The sequence below is a fragment of the Microtus ochrogaster genome, linkage group LG9, assembly GCF_000317375.1.
Source record: "Microtus ochrogaster isolate Prairie Vole_2 linkage group LG9, MicOch1.0, whole genome shotgun sequence".
Classification (NCBI taxonomy): domain Eukaryota; kingdom Metazoa; phylum Chordata; class Mammalia; order Rodentia; family Cricetidae; genus Microtus; species Microtus ochrogaster.
In genome coordinates this window covers 11021363-11034558 of record NC_022034.1, presented here as the reverse complement: position 1 = coordinate 11034558, position 13196 = coordinate 11021363, and the positions used below count along the sequence as shown (strand labels likewise).

General features: G+C 50.4%; 1 protein-coding gene across 1 annotated transcript in view; it reads right to left on the bottom strand.

Annotated features, from left to right (window-relative positions):
• Window positions 1-13196, bottom strand: part of Ezr (ezrin) — a 42891-nt gene that overhangs the window by 10931 nt on the left and 18764 nt on the right. The window contains exons 2-6 of the mRNA XM_005363392.3: window positions 10681-10764; window positions 7067-7162; window positions 5827-6101; window positions 5242-5325; window positions 4157-4303 (exon numbers count right to left, since the gene is read on the bottom strand). Coding sequence (XP_005363449.2) covers window positions 4157-4303; window positions 5242-5325; window positions 5827-6101; window positions 7067-7162; window positions 10681-10764 — 686 coding nt within the window. The remainder of the gene's footprint in view (window positions 1-4156; window positions 4304-5241; window positions 5326-5826; window positions 6102-7066; window positions 7163-10680; window positions 10765-13196) is intronic.

Below are 13196 nucleotides of genomic sequence, written 5' to 3'. Positions count from 1 at the left end.
CCTGTGTGTGTCCCCAGCATCCTCCGCCTGTATCCCCAGCATCCTCCGCCTGTGTCCCCCCGCCCCACATACACACAGAGAAAAGCTAAAACATGGCAACGACAAGCAGCTACTTCTGGAGCACTTGCTCCAGACTCTGAAGACAAAGCTGGTCACAGAAGCACTAAGAACCAGGAGACAGCTACTCAACCCATTAGCCACATGGCCGGATCAATGTTTCAGCTCCTTAAAGCCCAAGGAGGCCGGGCTCTGGCCCACAGCTCCTGTCTGTACAGGTCTCTCTAGTCTCTGACCCAGAAAAGCCAGGCCTCCAAGCTCAACAGGCACCTGTTTTCCAAAGGCTGGGCCCAACATGGCCTTGGAGACTTTGAAAGCTCACATGAACGACAATCCCGTAGCCACTCATAAGCCTAATTGCTGTGTCAAAGCACAACGTTAAACATGGTAGCTGTGACTCACTTCTAAGTTAAAGAACACCCTTTAATTCTTAACCAGTTGGAAAACGAAAGCCTACAAGCACCCTCTTTGCCTCTCCCTGTCCAAACAGATCACACGTAGGACATGGGCATGGCTCACCAAGGAGATTTATCTGCCACGGATTTATCCTGTGACTGCCCGTATGTGTCACTTAGAAAGGGGTGGGAGAGAACAGGTGGTGCATGCCAATAGTCCCAGCACCGGGAAAGCTGAGGGGCAGGAGAGTAGTGAGTTCTAGGGTAGCCTGGGTGACTTGTAAGCTGGAACTGGAGGCGGCTGATGATGGCAGCGTGGGAGCCTCTACCAAAAACACAGAGGTATCTGCAGATGGCTGGATGCTGGGCACACACAGGACTGGACGGAGGCATCTTGAGAGGGTAAGGACACCCTCAGCACAATGTGGACACTTGGAAAGGATGCAGGTCCCAATGCCAAGGTCCCCTACAGGCCGAATCTGAAACAGCCTGAGTAATAAAGTGAACAACATTACCACTGACAAGTACCCACACTTCATTTTAATACAGAGCCGAGTAAATGGAAGAAAGAAACTGGCTCCTTCGACCTCTGTGTATCTGTGTGAGATTGCCTGCCCCTCCCCCAGACTGCCATAACACAGAAATAATCTCATGAAGGTTTCGCCCACAGAAAACAGAATCAATAGCAGAATGTCATAGAGTCCGTGTCAGTAAGCTCAGTCTCACAGAATCTATACTGGCAACTCCAATGAGAAGGACAGACATGACAGTGGAGGCTCTCACTGAGGGCTGGACCCATGGACACCACCTGCTGCTCTTTGTGGGAGGCCTCAGGCCCTTCTATGGGATTCTCGCCCAAAGGGCAAAACTCCAATCTGATGTGAGCAAACCCTGGCCCTGCGAAGCTGAAGGCTTTAGAAAGTCAGTGGAAAGTCCAGGCCAGCAGTGCTGAGGAGCCAGGAGACAAGGAAGCACGGAGCTGATGCTGGCTGGGTGTCAGAAGCAGAAACCGGCTGCTGGGACAACACGTGGAAATGAGACCCACAGAGCGCCACCGTCCGCGTGAGCACCAGTCCTGGTGGTCACCCTTGCGGGGAGATGGGTAAAAGGTATAGGGGAATTCTTTGTACTGTTTTAAACTTAAGTTGGGAATAATTTTCTAAGGATATTTAAAACTTTTTAAATCCAAAATCAGCAGCAATGGAGATATTTGGGGGGGGGTGGTTTCTTGAGACAGGGTTCTCTCTGTAGCTCATGCTGTCCTGGAACTCACTCTGTAGACCAGGCTGGCCTCAAATGCAGATATCCACCTGCCTCGGCCTCTTGAGTGCTGGGATTAAAGGCGTGTGCCACAAGGGCCCAGCTGAGATGATAAATATTCTACGTCTTGATATGATTTGGGATTTTTCAGGCACATTTGTCAAAAGTCGGCAAATAAACACAAGTCTACATTTTACTATTCGTAAATCTTCTATCAAAACCTACTGCGGTAACAAAACATAGTACGTGATCTTGGTTTTCATTTCTTGGGACAAGTACGGATGCCGTAATTCATGGTGAGACACACCAGCTCCAGGCTAGGGTGCTGCCAGCCGAGAGCGGCACTCAGTGACCACACGGACGGATGGGCTGATGTCCCCACCAGTCCACAAGCTCCCCCAGGACCCAGTCTTTCAGAGTCAGGACTGCTGCCTACGCCACCGCTTCATGGTAGAGTGAGGCGGCTTGACATGCTGACGCCAAGGGGGGAGACTCCTCAGTGTCCCTAGTTTTCACTGATTTCCGTGTCAGGAGAGCTTTGGTAGGGGGATGCCAGGAGCAATTACAGTGCGGCTCAGCTGGACTTCTGAGCCCATCACCCCTCCTTCCGAGCCAAGGATTAAAGAAGGGGGACACACACAGGCTTTCGCTACCTATGCTCCCACTGTTCTAAGCCGTACACCATGAGAAGGGGGTCTCTGGGAGGCATTTCCAGGCCAGAGCCCATTTAATTTCAAAAAGACTATGATAAAGATATATCTGTTTATTTGTGTATCAAATTGCCCTATTAACAATGTATCAAGAATACCCAATCCCTACCACTAGTTCTATTGGTGAAGGATGCAATTCAATACTCAGGGCCTTAGAGCTCTGGTCCCTTGGAGGCAGGAACAATCTCCTGTAGCTACTGCAAACAGGAGAAAACCTGGCTGTTAACCGATTTGGTCTCGACCTCAATGCTTTTCCTCTGTAGAGAGGCTGTGCTTCCTTTAGAAGTCACAGTGCTGCCACCAGGGGAATTGCATTGGCTGCTGAATGGGAAGGAGCCTGGGGGTGGGTGGGAACCCCTGTAGGGCACAGTTCAAAATTTACTTGGGGGAAAAAAAGGCAACATTTCTGTGGGCTAGGCTGGTTACAAGCTGACATCAGCAAGTTCCTGCCCATGGCTGTTTCTTACAGCTGGAAAAACCTGTTTGGACAGCCCTTGCCAGGACTTGTTACAAAACCTGGCCATTCACAAATGGAGCTAAAAGGCAGAGGCAGCTTCCCACAGCCAGGGCTGGGTGCTCACTTTCTGACCCCAGGCCCAGCTTTTCGGCATGGTGGTGCCTCAGAGTCCCCAGCCTCTAGTCCTGGAGCGGAGGGGGGTCTGTGGGCCGAGAGCACCTGTCGCCTGTGGCTCAGACTGCCCTTGCTTCTCTACCAACACCGCACAAAGCACAATTGTTCAGAAGCAAGCACGAAACACTCCACAGTCCGCGTCTAGGGTTCCTGGGATGTTCTGAATGGGTTATTTTATATTTTAGATAGGGTCTCACTGTGTAGCCCCTGCTACACAGAGCTCTGTCTGCCTCTGCCTCCTGAATGCTGGATTAAAGGTGTGTGCCACCATGCCTGGCCACTAGCTGGATGCTTTATGTACATATCATTTATTACCAGCAGGGCCACTCTCTTAGATAACTGCGCAGAGACATGGCAGCAGGGTGAGACAAAGGGGGGCCGACACATCCTGACACACTTCTCAGGGCTTGTCTGCACCTCAGGGCTCCAGGCTGACATCAAGACCATGGCACACTCCTGTTGCCCAGCTTCTGCACTCAGGCAACCCTTGCTAAAGCCGGCTGATTTCGCCTGGTGGGAAAAAGGCAACTCGGGCAGGCGAACACCTGCGGCAGACAAGAGACTCCTGGCGCCAGGCGGCTCTCTTCCTATGAGTCTGCTAGCAGACCTTGCACGAGATGGCTGTGAAGCAATTAGACACCTTCTGTGGGCTCAGGGGATTTAGCTAATTGTTCCTACATGCAGGCTGCTGCTGCTTACAGACTCCTGGAGTGTCTGCTGGCATTACCAACATTCCTGGTTGGATTAGCACAAACCTTGAGCCAGGAGTCCACCCTGGCTAGGCAACAGCCTAGGAATAGCTGCAGAGGGGGAAAGTCCTCTAAAAGCTAGCTACACCCTCTCTGCTTCACAGGGTTCAGGGTCCTAAGGTTGGTGCACTCTGGGCCTTCCCTCGCCACAGACTCCACATGCTGCAGAACAGACTGGAGGTACAACTGACTTCTGGTCACCAAGCTACTGCACTGTTTGACACGCACCACACACACACACACACACACACGTGCACATGCACACGACCATATGTGCACACACACACCTGGCATTTCCTTGGCTTTGTAGGCCTGCTACCCCACAGTTAAAACCAATGATCAATTTCAACTCACTTGTCATCTTTCTCATAAATATTAAGTCCAAGGGCATCAACGCCAAGCCAAAGATCTGTTCCTTTTTTATTTTTGATCTCGAAATAGTTGATCCCGTACATTTCCAGGTCCTGAGCAATCTTCAGGTATTCTAGCATGGCACTGTCCCTAATGGGAAAGAAAACATAGGTTCTGTGGTTAGCAATAAATCACAACAAACACACGAGCCTCTGCAGATGCTGGGAATAAAGGCAGCAAAGGAAAGGGGGGGCATGGCTTACAGGGAGGCAAGGCCTGGAGCAACCAGAGGCAGCTAGGCAGTAGGGATGGGCTAGGCCTGCAAGCAGCTCCCTGACAGGGGTCTGTGCGATCCTGAGCCCTGTAACTTATCTGCTCTACACATTCAAGGAGAGCTAACTGATTTGCTCTAGTTTCTAAGGAGACAGATTTTTTTTTTTTTTTGGTTTTTTTCGAGACAGGGTTTCTCTGTGGTTTTGGAGCCTGTCCTGGAACTAGCTCTTGTAGACCAGGCTGGTCTCGTGCGCCACCACTGCCCAGCCAGATTTTTTTTTTTTTTTTTTTTATTCTCTTGCTAGGATAACCCTGTTTCTTGCATTCACAGAATGACCAGAGATCCCAACAAAGGACTCCAAAAGCTCTTGGCCACTCAAGGACTATGCAGCACGTAGTTTCCGAGTCCCACATTGCAAGAAAGCAGCGAGGGCTGAGGCCAGCAGCAGGGACTGGGATCTTCACCTGAGCACCCTGAAGCCTCCAGGCCTCTGTCCCTCAGGCTCTATGGCCGATCTCACCTGGGGCCATGTTTACATTCTGTGTAGTGTTGAAGGCAATGACCTCACTACAGGATTTTCTCTGAAGGGATGGCTGGAGCTAGCATCTGAGGCTTAAACTGAGTTGCTTCTTACCCCAGACAAGAACACCAGGCCTTGTTTAAAAAAACAAAACTCTAAAATTTTTCTCCCCCCTCCAAGGGAACCCCACTTGTCTGTGCTGTATGTCACCAAGCACGAAGACCAAACGCTGACCTCTCTGGAGGTGCTACCTGGAGTCCCATGAGAAGGTAAGCGGAAAATGGCAACACTCACTTGAGCATCCCTCGGTGTTCTGCGTGCCACACCTGGATCCGGTCCTCCCACTGGTCCCTGGTGAGCTTGTGCTGGTCCATGACTCTAGGTTTCAAAAGGAGAGATGCAGGGCGGGCTGTCACCTCGAGGGCTGTGGCATGTGAGTGGCATGTGAGCCAAGAGGCCCCTCCCTTCCTAGGTGCATTCACCTCTACTGTTCTTGTGAATGAGACAATCATGTGGGGTTTTTGTTTCTACTTTCTGGTTTTCTTTCTGGAACATAAGCCTGAAGATTTAGCCTGTCAAAGAACCCAATCCCACTGTAAGCTTTTTTACAGTATTTTAAATGACTTTTCTTCCAAAAGGGGTCACAGACTTGCCAAAGGCCAGGTTACTGTAGACCAGGCAGAGCTAAGTAGGAAGGTCAGAAAGGGGCCTGGCCATCAGATACAAGAGGAAGGGACACGGTGACCCTGCAGTGTCTCAGTTATCATCAGAGGAGCGGACTGGCTCAGAACAGTCCTAAAGGAGCACTTATTAAAGTCCCAGCCTCCCAGCCTAAGTGACTTGACAGTGCTTCCTCCTCCCAGGCCGGCAGAGGCTCACCTCTGGGGGATCAGTCGCTCGGAGCTAAGGTACCCAGACTTGTGCATCTCCTTGTTATAATCTCCAAACTTGGCCTGCACGGCGTATGAGCCCAGGAGCACAGCTGTCTCCGGGGGGCAGTAGATCTCGTCGCTGAGGATCCCCTCCTTGACTTGCAGGAAGAACAGCTTCTGTGTGATGTCCTGGATGAGCTCCTCTGCCACATCCTCAGGGTAGAACTTGGCCCGGAATTTGAACTGGACGGGGTTCTCCTTCCGAACCTCTTGTGCAGACACCTATAGGACAGAAGGCAGTTCTCAGTACCAACTCCAGCCCATTCCTGAACACCAGGGATCCAAACACTATTATCTAAGTATTGTTCTTATCATCTGAGAGTGTCCCGGGCCTGCTTCGGACTTGCTGCATTATGGAGAATGGTCCTGAGTTTGATACTCCTGCCTCTGCCTCCTGAGACCTGGGATTCCAGGCATGACCAACCATGCCTGGTTTATACAGGGCTTCATGCATGCTAGGCAAGCATTCTACCAATTCAGCACATTCCCTAGCCCCAAATCCATCACTGTAGCTTGTGATGTCAGCCTAAAGCATCTTGACTCTGCTGGAAATCCAGCTACTAGGCTGCAGGACCGCTCGTCCCTCTGCCATTTCTTGGGACAGTGCTATCGGTTCCAAAGAGCTCATTTAGGAATGACCCCATGTCCTCACGCTGGGACCTGCCCCAAGCCAGCCTGTGCCTGGACCATGAACTGACCCCTCTCGCCCTCCTTGCAGTGACATGGAAAATGAGGTGGAGGAAAAACAGCACAGCCTGCAAGGGTCTGAAGAAAACACACTTAGCTTTCATTATTATGAGTGACGTTGCCAAATTTTCGGAGCTAGAAGATAATTTACTGCAGACTCAAACAGAACAGCAGGTTCTGACAATATGGTAGGTGACTCACGATTTCTAGATTAATTTCATGGGGGGTGGAGGTGGGGGAAAACAAGGCAGTTAGCTATTACCTGCCCCAACAGGGGACTCAAGGGGAGGAGTGCCAAGATCTGATTCTACCTTCCTGGAAGCTTGCAGCCCCTCTGTCTATAAAAGTCTTTACACAAATAACAAGGAACACAAAGACAAAGACATATGCTGGGTCTATGCCAGACAGAGGGAAGGAGCTCCCACAGCAGACACGGTGGAGGCATTCTGCTTTTGATGCCCAGTTAACTAATGGCCTGCAGATGGTGAACTCTGACTTACCTTTTTATCAAGTTTCAACCAGGTAGGAAATCCTTTATTGTCCACATACTGGAGACCAAAGTACCATACTTCACGGAGGCCAATCGTCTTTACCACCTGTGGGAGAACGAGAGGCCCACCATGAGAAACACCCTCACACAGGCAACGCCAGCCAGTGGGTGCCCCCGCCATGTGTTCACCAGTCCCCAGAGACTGTGACTCTGACTGGTACGACAAACAGGCAGTCTCAAGCACAACCTCTGGCCCAGATGTCATGTCAAAGCATAAGTGACATATTTTAGCCTGAATCTGACCGGATTCAAGGTTATCTGTAAGCTTTACCCTTGACTGCAGGCTCGGGCTGGCTGGGATGAGCACACAGAACCGAGAGCCCACTTTCGGGAATGTCTAGGCATACTGCCCTGCATCAGGATGCTCAGGCAGGGGGATGGCTGGAAATCACCAGCACCACACGCGGTCCATGGAAATAATCACACACACCCCCCACACAGATACACATACTCACACCCACACACATAAGAGAACTAAGTCCTAAACCTTAGATGTTGCAGTTTTAAACGCCATGACAGGAAACATTAAATCTGTCCTAGGAGTTCCTGGGAGGTATAAACGACACGCTAGACTAGACTGACTGAACACACCAGAAACCACATAGGAAGCCATGTGTTGATGGTACACACCAGATCCCAGCTTTCAGGGGTGCATGGCAAGAAGGGTGTGAGTTAGGGACCATCACAGGTTACATTGTGAAATGTCTCATCTTCCCTAAAAAGAGAAATCATACACACAGGGCAACGAGGAACCCTGGCCACCTGCCACCCTCATCTGTAGAGGGGCAAATGCTTACTACCTCCAGAATTTCTGCTTATGAACTGTCATGGGCCGCCCTGCTCGTGCACCCCACACAACAGTGGGGATACACCACCCCAAGACTCTATCAGGGATGGTGTGAGGGAAATTTGGCTTGCTCCACACACTCTGCCCCCAGGACTTCGTGAAGCCCATGCCCTTGTGCTGAGTGCAGAGGACTCTCCACCCACCCCTGCCAACTTCCTACTCTGCACAAACCAGCGCCTTATCATCCGAGGTGATGCAGGCTGCACAACAAAGCCCTACATACGTAGCAAGCGGGTGTTGGCTCTAATCCACCCTTTGCAGTTCATCCGCCCAACTGCAACCTCAGCCTGGTCCTGTGCAGCTAGTGAGAACTTCCTGTCCATCTGACCTCCCTCTCCAGGGCTCTAGGCTTCCACTGACTGCCAAGGCCACCACTCAGAGTCCTCTCCTGCATTTGTGTGGATGGCTGAGCCAGTCTGCAAGCATCCTGTGTAGCCAAGGCCACCACTCTCAGTTGCCCTGACTTGACACTCCCTCCTTCCTGTTCTCAATGAATAAGCTTCTGCGGTTTTATTTTAAAGGATGGGCTTCCCCCAAGGGCAGGTTAAACACCTTCCCTCGGTACAATCTGAAACCATGGTCCTCCCATAGGGGAATCCCGCACTCCCACAAAGTCGTTATTTCCACTGCCTTCACGGTCCTGTGATTCACCTCTCAGCTTCACCCCAAAGAAGGGTCTCAGTAGCTCGGGGGCTGACCCTCACCTCTGCCTTGGGACGGGTTTGGATGACAGACTTTTAAGACACAAGGACAGGGGTGCCTGAATCAGTCAACCAAGCAGCAGCTGAAGTGCTGTGTCCCATGCCTCCTGTCCCCACAGCACACCCAATGCCAGCTCTTGCTCTACATGGAGCCCCAGCTAGTCCAGTGACAGGCTGCAGGCTGGACTGCGAGGGGAGAGGCTGCTGTAGTGGCAGGATGGTGGGGTGATGTCTCGGGGTGCTGTCACAAGAGTGCCAGCATGCCCATGGTCTCTGTCCCTTGGCTCCATCAGGCTGGAGGGTCTGGTTCTGGGACAAGCCTCGTTCCTCGGATCTGTGACTGTAGTCTCATTTTCCCCTTGTACTATAGTTTCCCGCTATGCTGTGGAAGCAATGTCGCTGGTGGCCCCACCACCCATTTGCCAGCAAGGAAGAGCAATGCTCGAGAGCCAGAACTGACCAGGCCAAGGTCCACATGGCACTTAGTAGCTGTGCCCAGCTTCCTCTGGGAAACTTTCAGGGGTGACCTTTAGATTTCATCCTTAATCTAGCCTCACCCCAGAGCAGAAAGTATCTTAAATCTCACTAGAAGAGAACACCTTCCAAACAATGGTGACTGGCCGCCAGCCCTGCGGAACAGGTCTGGGCACGCCCTGGCACCCAGGGTTCTGCCGCAGGTAGAGCCACCTGCCACTACCCTGTGCTCACTTTTCGGAAAAGCCTGGCCCGAGAATGAATTCCCTTCCCAGGCCTTCCCAGCACCAGTGCTCATTTTCAGGTCTGGACCTTGAATGCAGAGGGCAGTGGGGCCACTTGGGACAGCAAGCTCTTGTGTTGTGTGGCTCACCTCTGGCCTTGTGACCCAGACCCCTGCCTGCTCTTGAGAGTTCGCTCTCATTTATCTCTCCCATCCACCTCAAGCTTCAGGAGGCGCAGGAACATGAACGCACTTGCCCTGCTACCTCCAGGCAAAGCCTGTGCAGACTGCGCTGAGGGCCTGAATGCCAAGGGTGAGCTGGTATCTTTGGTGCATCCCTCACCATTGTCTGGGCCCATTTAGTCTACGAAATTGGGCAGAGAACAAAGAGGTAAGGAGGGTTTCCCAGGACCTACCAAGAGATGGGAACAAGAGGTACCCTTTCTCCCCATTCTATGTGAGAGTAATATAGAACATTCTGGAAAAGCTGCTTTCCAAAACCAAGTGTTCTGCGGTGAAACTGCCCGTTGGGGCCAGCTACCTGAAGTGTTTTCTTAAGAAACAGATGTAGGCCATTCTGTTTCCTCACAGAACTGAGGGGGACCACAGGACAGACACCCTGAGAACCATTCCAGGTGTTGGATGGTCTCCACCACAGCCCTGTCACGGTGCTCACGTTAGCAAAGCTGCCTCTGTCTGAACTGCAGAAGAGGTGGCCAGCTCTGGCTTGGATGCCACATCTGGGCTGCTGACCACCTGTATGGTCCTCAAGGTAAGAATGGGGTTCTGCTTTTGTTGTTGTTGTTCATTTTTTTAAAAGGTTCTGGAAATCCCTTTTAAAAAGGGGGAACCCACATCGTCTTTTATCTGAACAAGGTCACTGTGCTCACAATTCACGGATTTGTAACAGTGAAAAGAATGAGCATTACGATGAAGACCACGGGGTCTTCGAACCTAACAGAGCTGCGAAGAGCTTGCTGACACGTGACTCGCAGCTGCTAAACAACGCTAGGTATCGTTTCCTAGTCCAGTTTGGGAAGGGCTGAACCATTTAACAAAACTGTGTTTGTAGCAGTGTCGCTATGATAAACCCCAATATCTACTGAGTGTTATCAGCTAACAGCTACTTAACAGAAAGACCCGACGTCACGGGTGTGTCACGGCGGATGAGATCTTAACAGTGCTCTACTTTCTCAAAGGCCCCTTTCATCTGTTACCTGAAGTGACAAAACACGCCATCTGCTTAGAAGACCGAAGGGTTGGCCCCTCACCCACTTCTCATGAGTGGTCAGTTCCCTGTCCCGATATCAGAGACTGACCTGATCAAAAAGCTGTTTCCCGGTGGTGTTTGGCTGGATGGCAAACTCCAGCTCGGCATCCATGGTGGTCACCCGAACGTTGATCTGGAAAACAGGAGGAGAAACTTGAATCTCCCTGTGCTTTCTTCCGCTGGTGGCCTCCACGACCTCCCACCTAAGCCTAGAGCTGCTTGGCCATGCGGCTGCTGCACACACTTCTCTCTAACATCTGTCCTCATGCCACAGGTCCTGAACGAGGACAGCTGACTGAAGTCACAGCAAGTACAGGGTCTGAGCTCAAATGCAGCCCTACTACCTCAATAAAGCACACACATGTTTGCAAAAATCTTAAAACCCCCACGAGAGTCAGCTGAGGCAGGCAGTGCTCCTGAGGTCCCAGCCGGAGGCTCGTACCAAGGTGAAATGCAGAGGGAGGAGAGGCCACACACCTGACAGTTTGGGGACATTAGGAACTCAGAAAAACGATACAACAAGTAAACATCAAAACCAAAGAGGACAAAACGTCAGGCAACCATTTAAGATGCTAACTATGAAGCAGAAAAAGGGAAAATGACGTCTAAAGTTAAAACCGGGACAGGCAGGTGGTGTAGTCTATGAATGCTGGCACACAGGACAGATGTAGGGGAAGGCAGTGGAAGCTGCATCAATGGTACCCTTGCTTAGGTGATCCCAGTGATGGGGAGAGCCTTAAAATGCTTCTACTCTCGCCCTACTAGGGTTGTTTTTTGTTTTTAAACAAGTTGGAGCTGGAGAGATGGCTCACCAGTTAAGAGCACTTGTTGCTCTTACAGAGGACCCGGGTTCAGTTCCCCAGCACCCACATCGTGGCTCACAACTTATCACTTCAGTTCCAGAGGATCTAATGCCCTTTTCTGACCTCCAGGGTACCACACACACACACATACATGCAGGCTGTGTATGTATACGTGTATATATTTTTTAATTAAAAAAAAAGACAGTTCTCACACTTTACACTTGAGAATACCTAGGCTGACTAAGTATAGGAAACTGCAGTATCTCTTCCTTATCACCCTTCCACGGGGAAAGACCACAGTACACAGCAGCTGTGATTCAGACAGTCAGAGGGGTCTCTTCCCAGCACGGGGCCCTGTCATGAGGACAGCACTTAGCCCAGAGAGCTCAGAACCCAGTAGATACAGGATGCACCAGTACAGAGTAAGCACCAGATGTAAGTTCCTTCAGTAGAAACAGGATTTGTCTGCTTTCTCTCCAGCTGGGGCAGCACAGACATTTAATCCTAGCACTCGGGAGGCAGAGGCAGGCAGATCTCTCAGTTTGAGGCCAATCTGGTCTCAAGGCTACACAGTGAGACACTGTCTAAAATATAAAAACAAAAACCAAGAAGGAAGAGGGAAAAACAAAAGGTTTGTACTAGTGTTAAAGACTGGACAAATGGAAGGATGATCCAGATGCCCAGAACCTCGCTATCTGGCTTCTCTAGTACACAGGAGAGAGGCGTCATTCCCCAGATTAAAACAACAACAAAAAAAACAAAGAAAAATCCCCAAAAACAAAGAAAAATACCCCCCCAAAACAACCACCTCCCCATATCTGCAAGTTGAAGAACTAGAATTCGCTGTAAAGAAACCTTCATTTTATATTTTACTGTTATTTTTAAAACTTAGAGTGGTAGTCAATTCCTGATAACAATACTCCTTTTAATTAAAAGAGGGGACATTGGGAGAACATAAACTAAACAAACATCCTAACACCAAGTCATCAGGTCTTCAGTGACCAATACAGGAAGAGCAGGCTGGATGAAGAGAACATTCGGGACCAAGGCTTTCTAAACTTAGGGCAATGGGGAGAGATCATCTCCAGAAGCCAAAGCCAGTCATTACCATAAAAAAGATGCTTTGTGGGCAGTAGGGACGGCTCAGTGGATAAAGTGCTTGGCCGAAAAGTATGAGGACCAGAGTTTGGTACCCAGACTAGCTGGAATTGGAGAGCCTGAAGTTCCATGAGAGACCCTGCCTTGATAAATAGAGTGGACAGCAATCTAGAAGACCACCAGCATCAACTTCAGGCCTTAGCAGGTATACATACACATACGCATCTACCCACATCACACATATGTATGTACACATATGCAGTTAGTATCAACCGTTCTGAAAACTACATGAAACACTTTATTAGAAATTTAAAATGTGCCAGGCGATGGTGGCACATGCCTTTAATTTCATCACTTGGGAGGCAGAGGCAGGCAGATCTCCGAGTTGGAGGCTAGCCTGGTCTACAGAGAGTTCCAGGACAGCCAGGGCTACACAGAGAAACCCTGTCTCTAAAACCCACAACAAAAACAAAGCAAAAGACAAACAACAAACAAAATTGTCCTCCCTAAAGATGCCAAGTCAGTATTAACGTAAACATAGAGATTCCTCTACGGTATATCCACAATCTTGATACTCAAGACTGGCACAGGTGTGTGGAAGCTACCAGGGCAGCAGAGCAGAGAACAAGCAGGGCCCTCGCTGTCCACGGCTGCAGAGGACGAG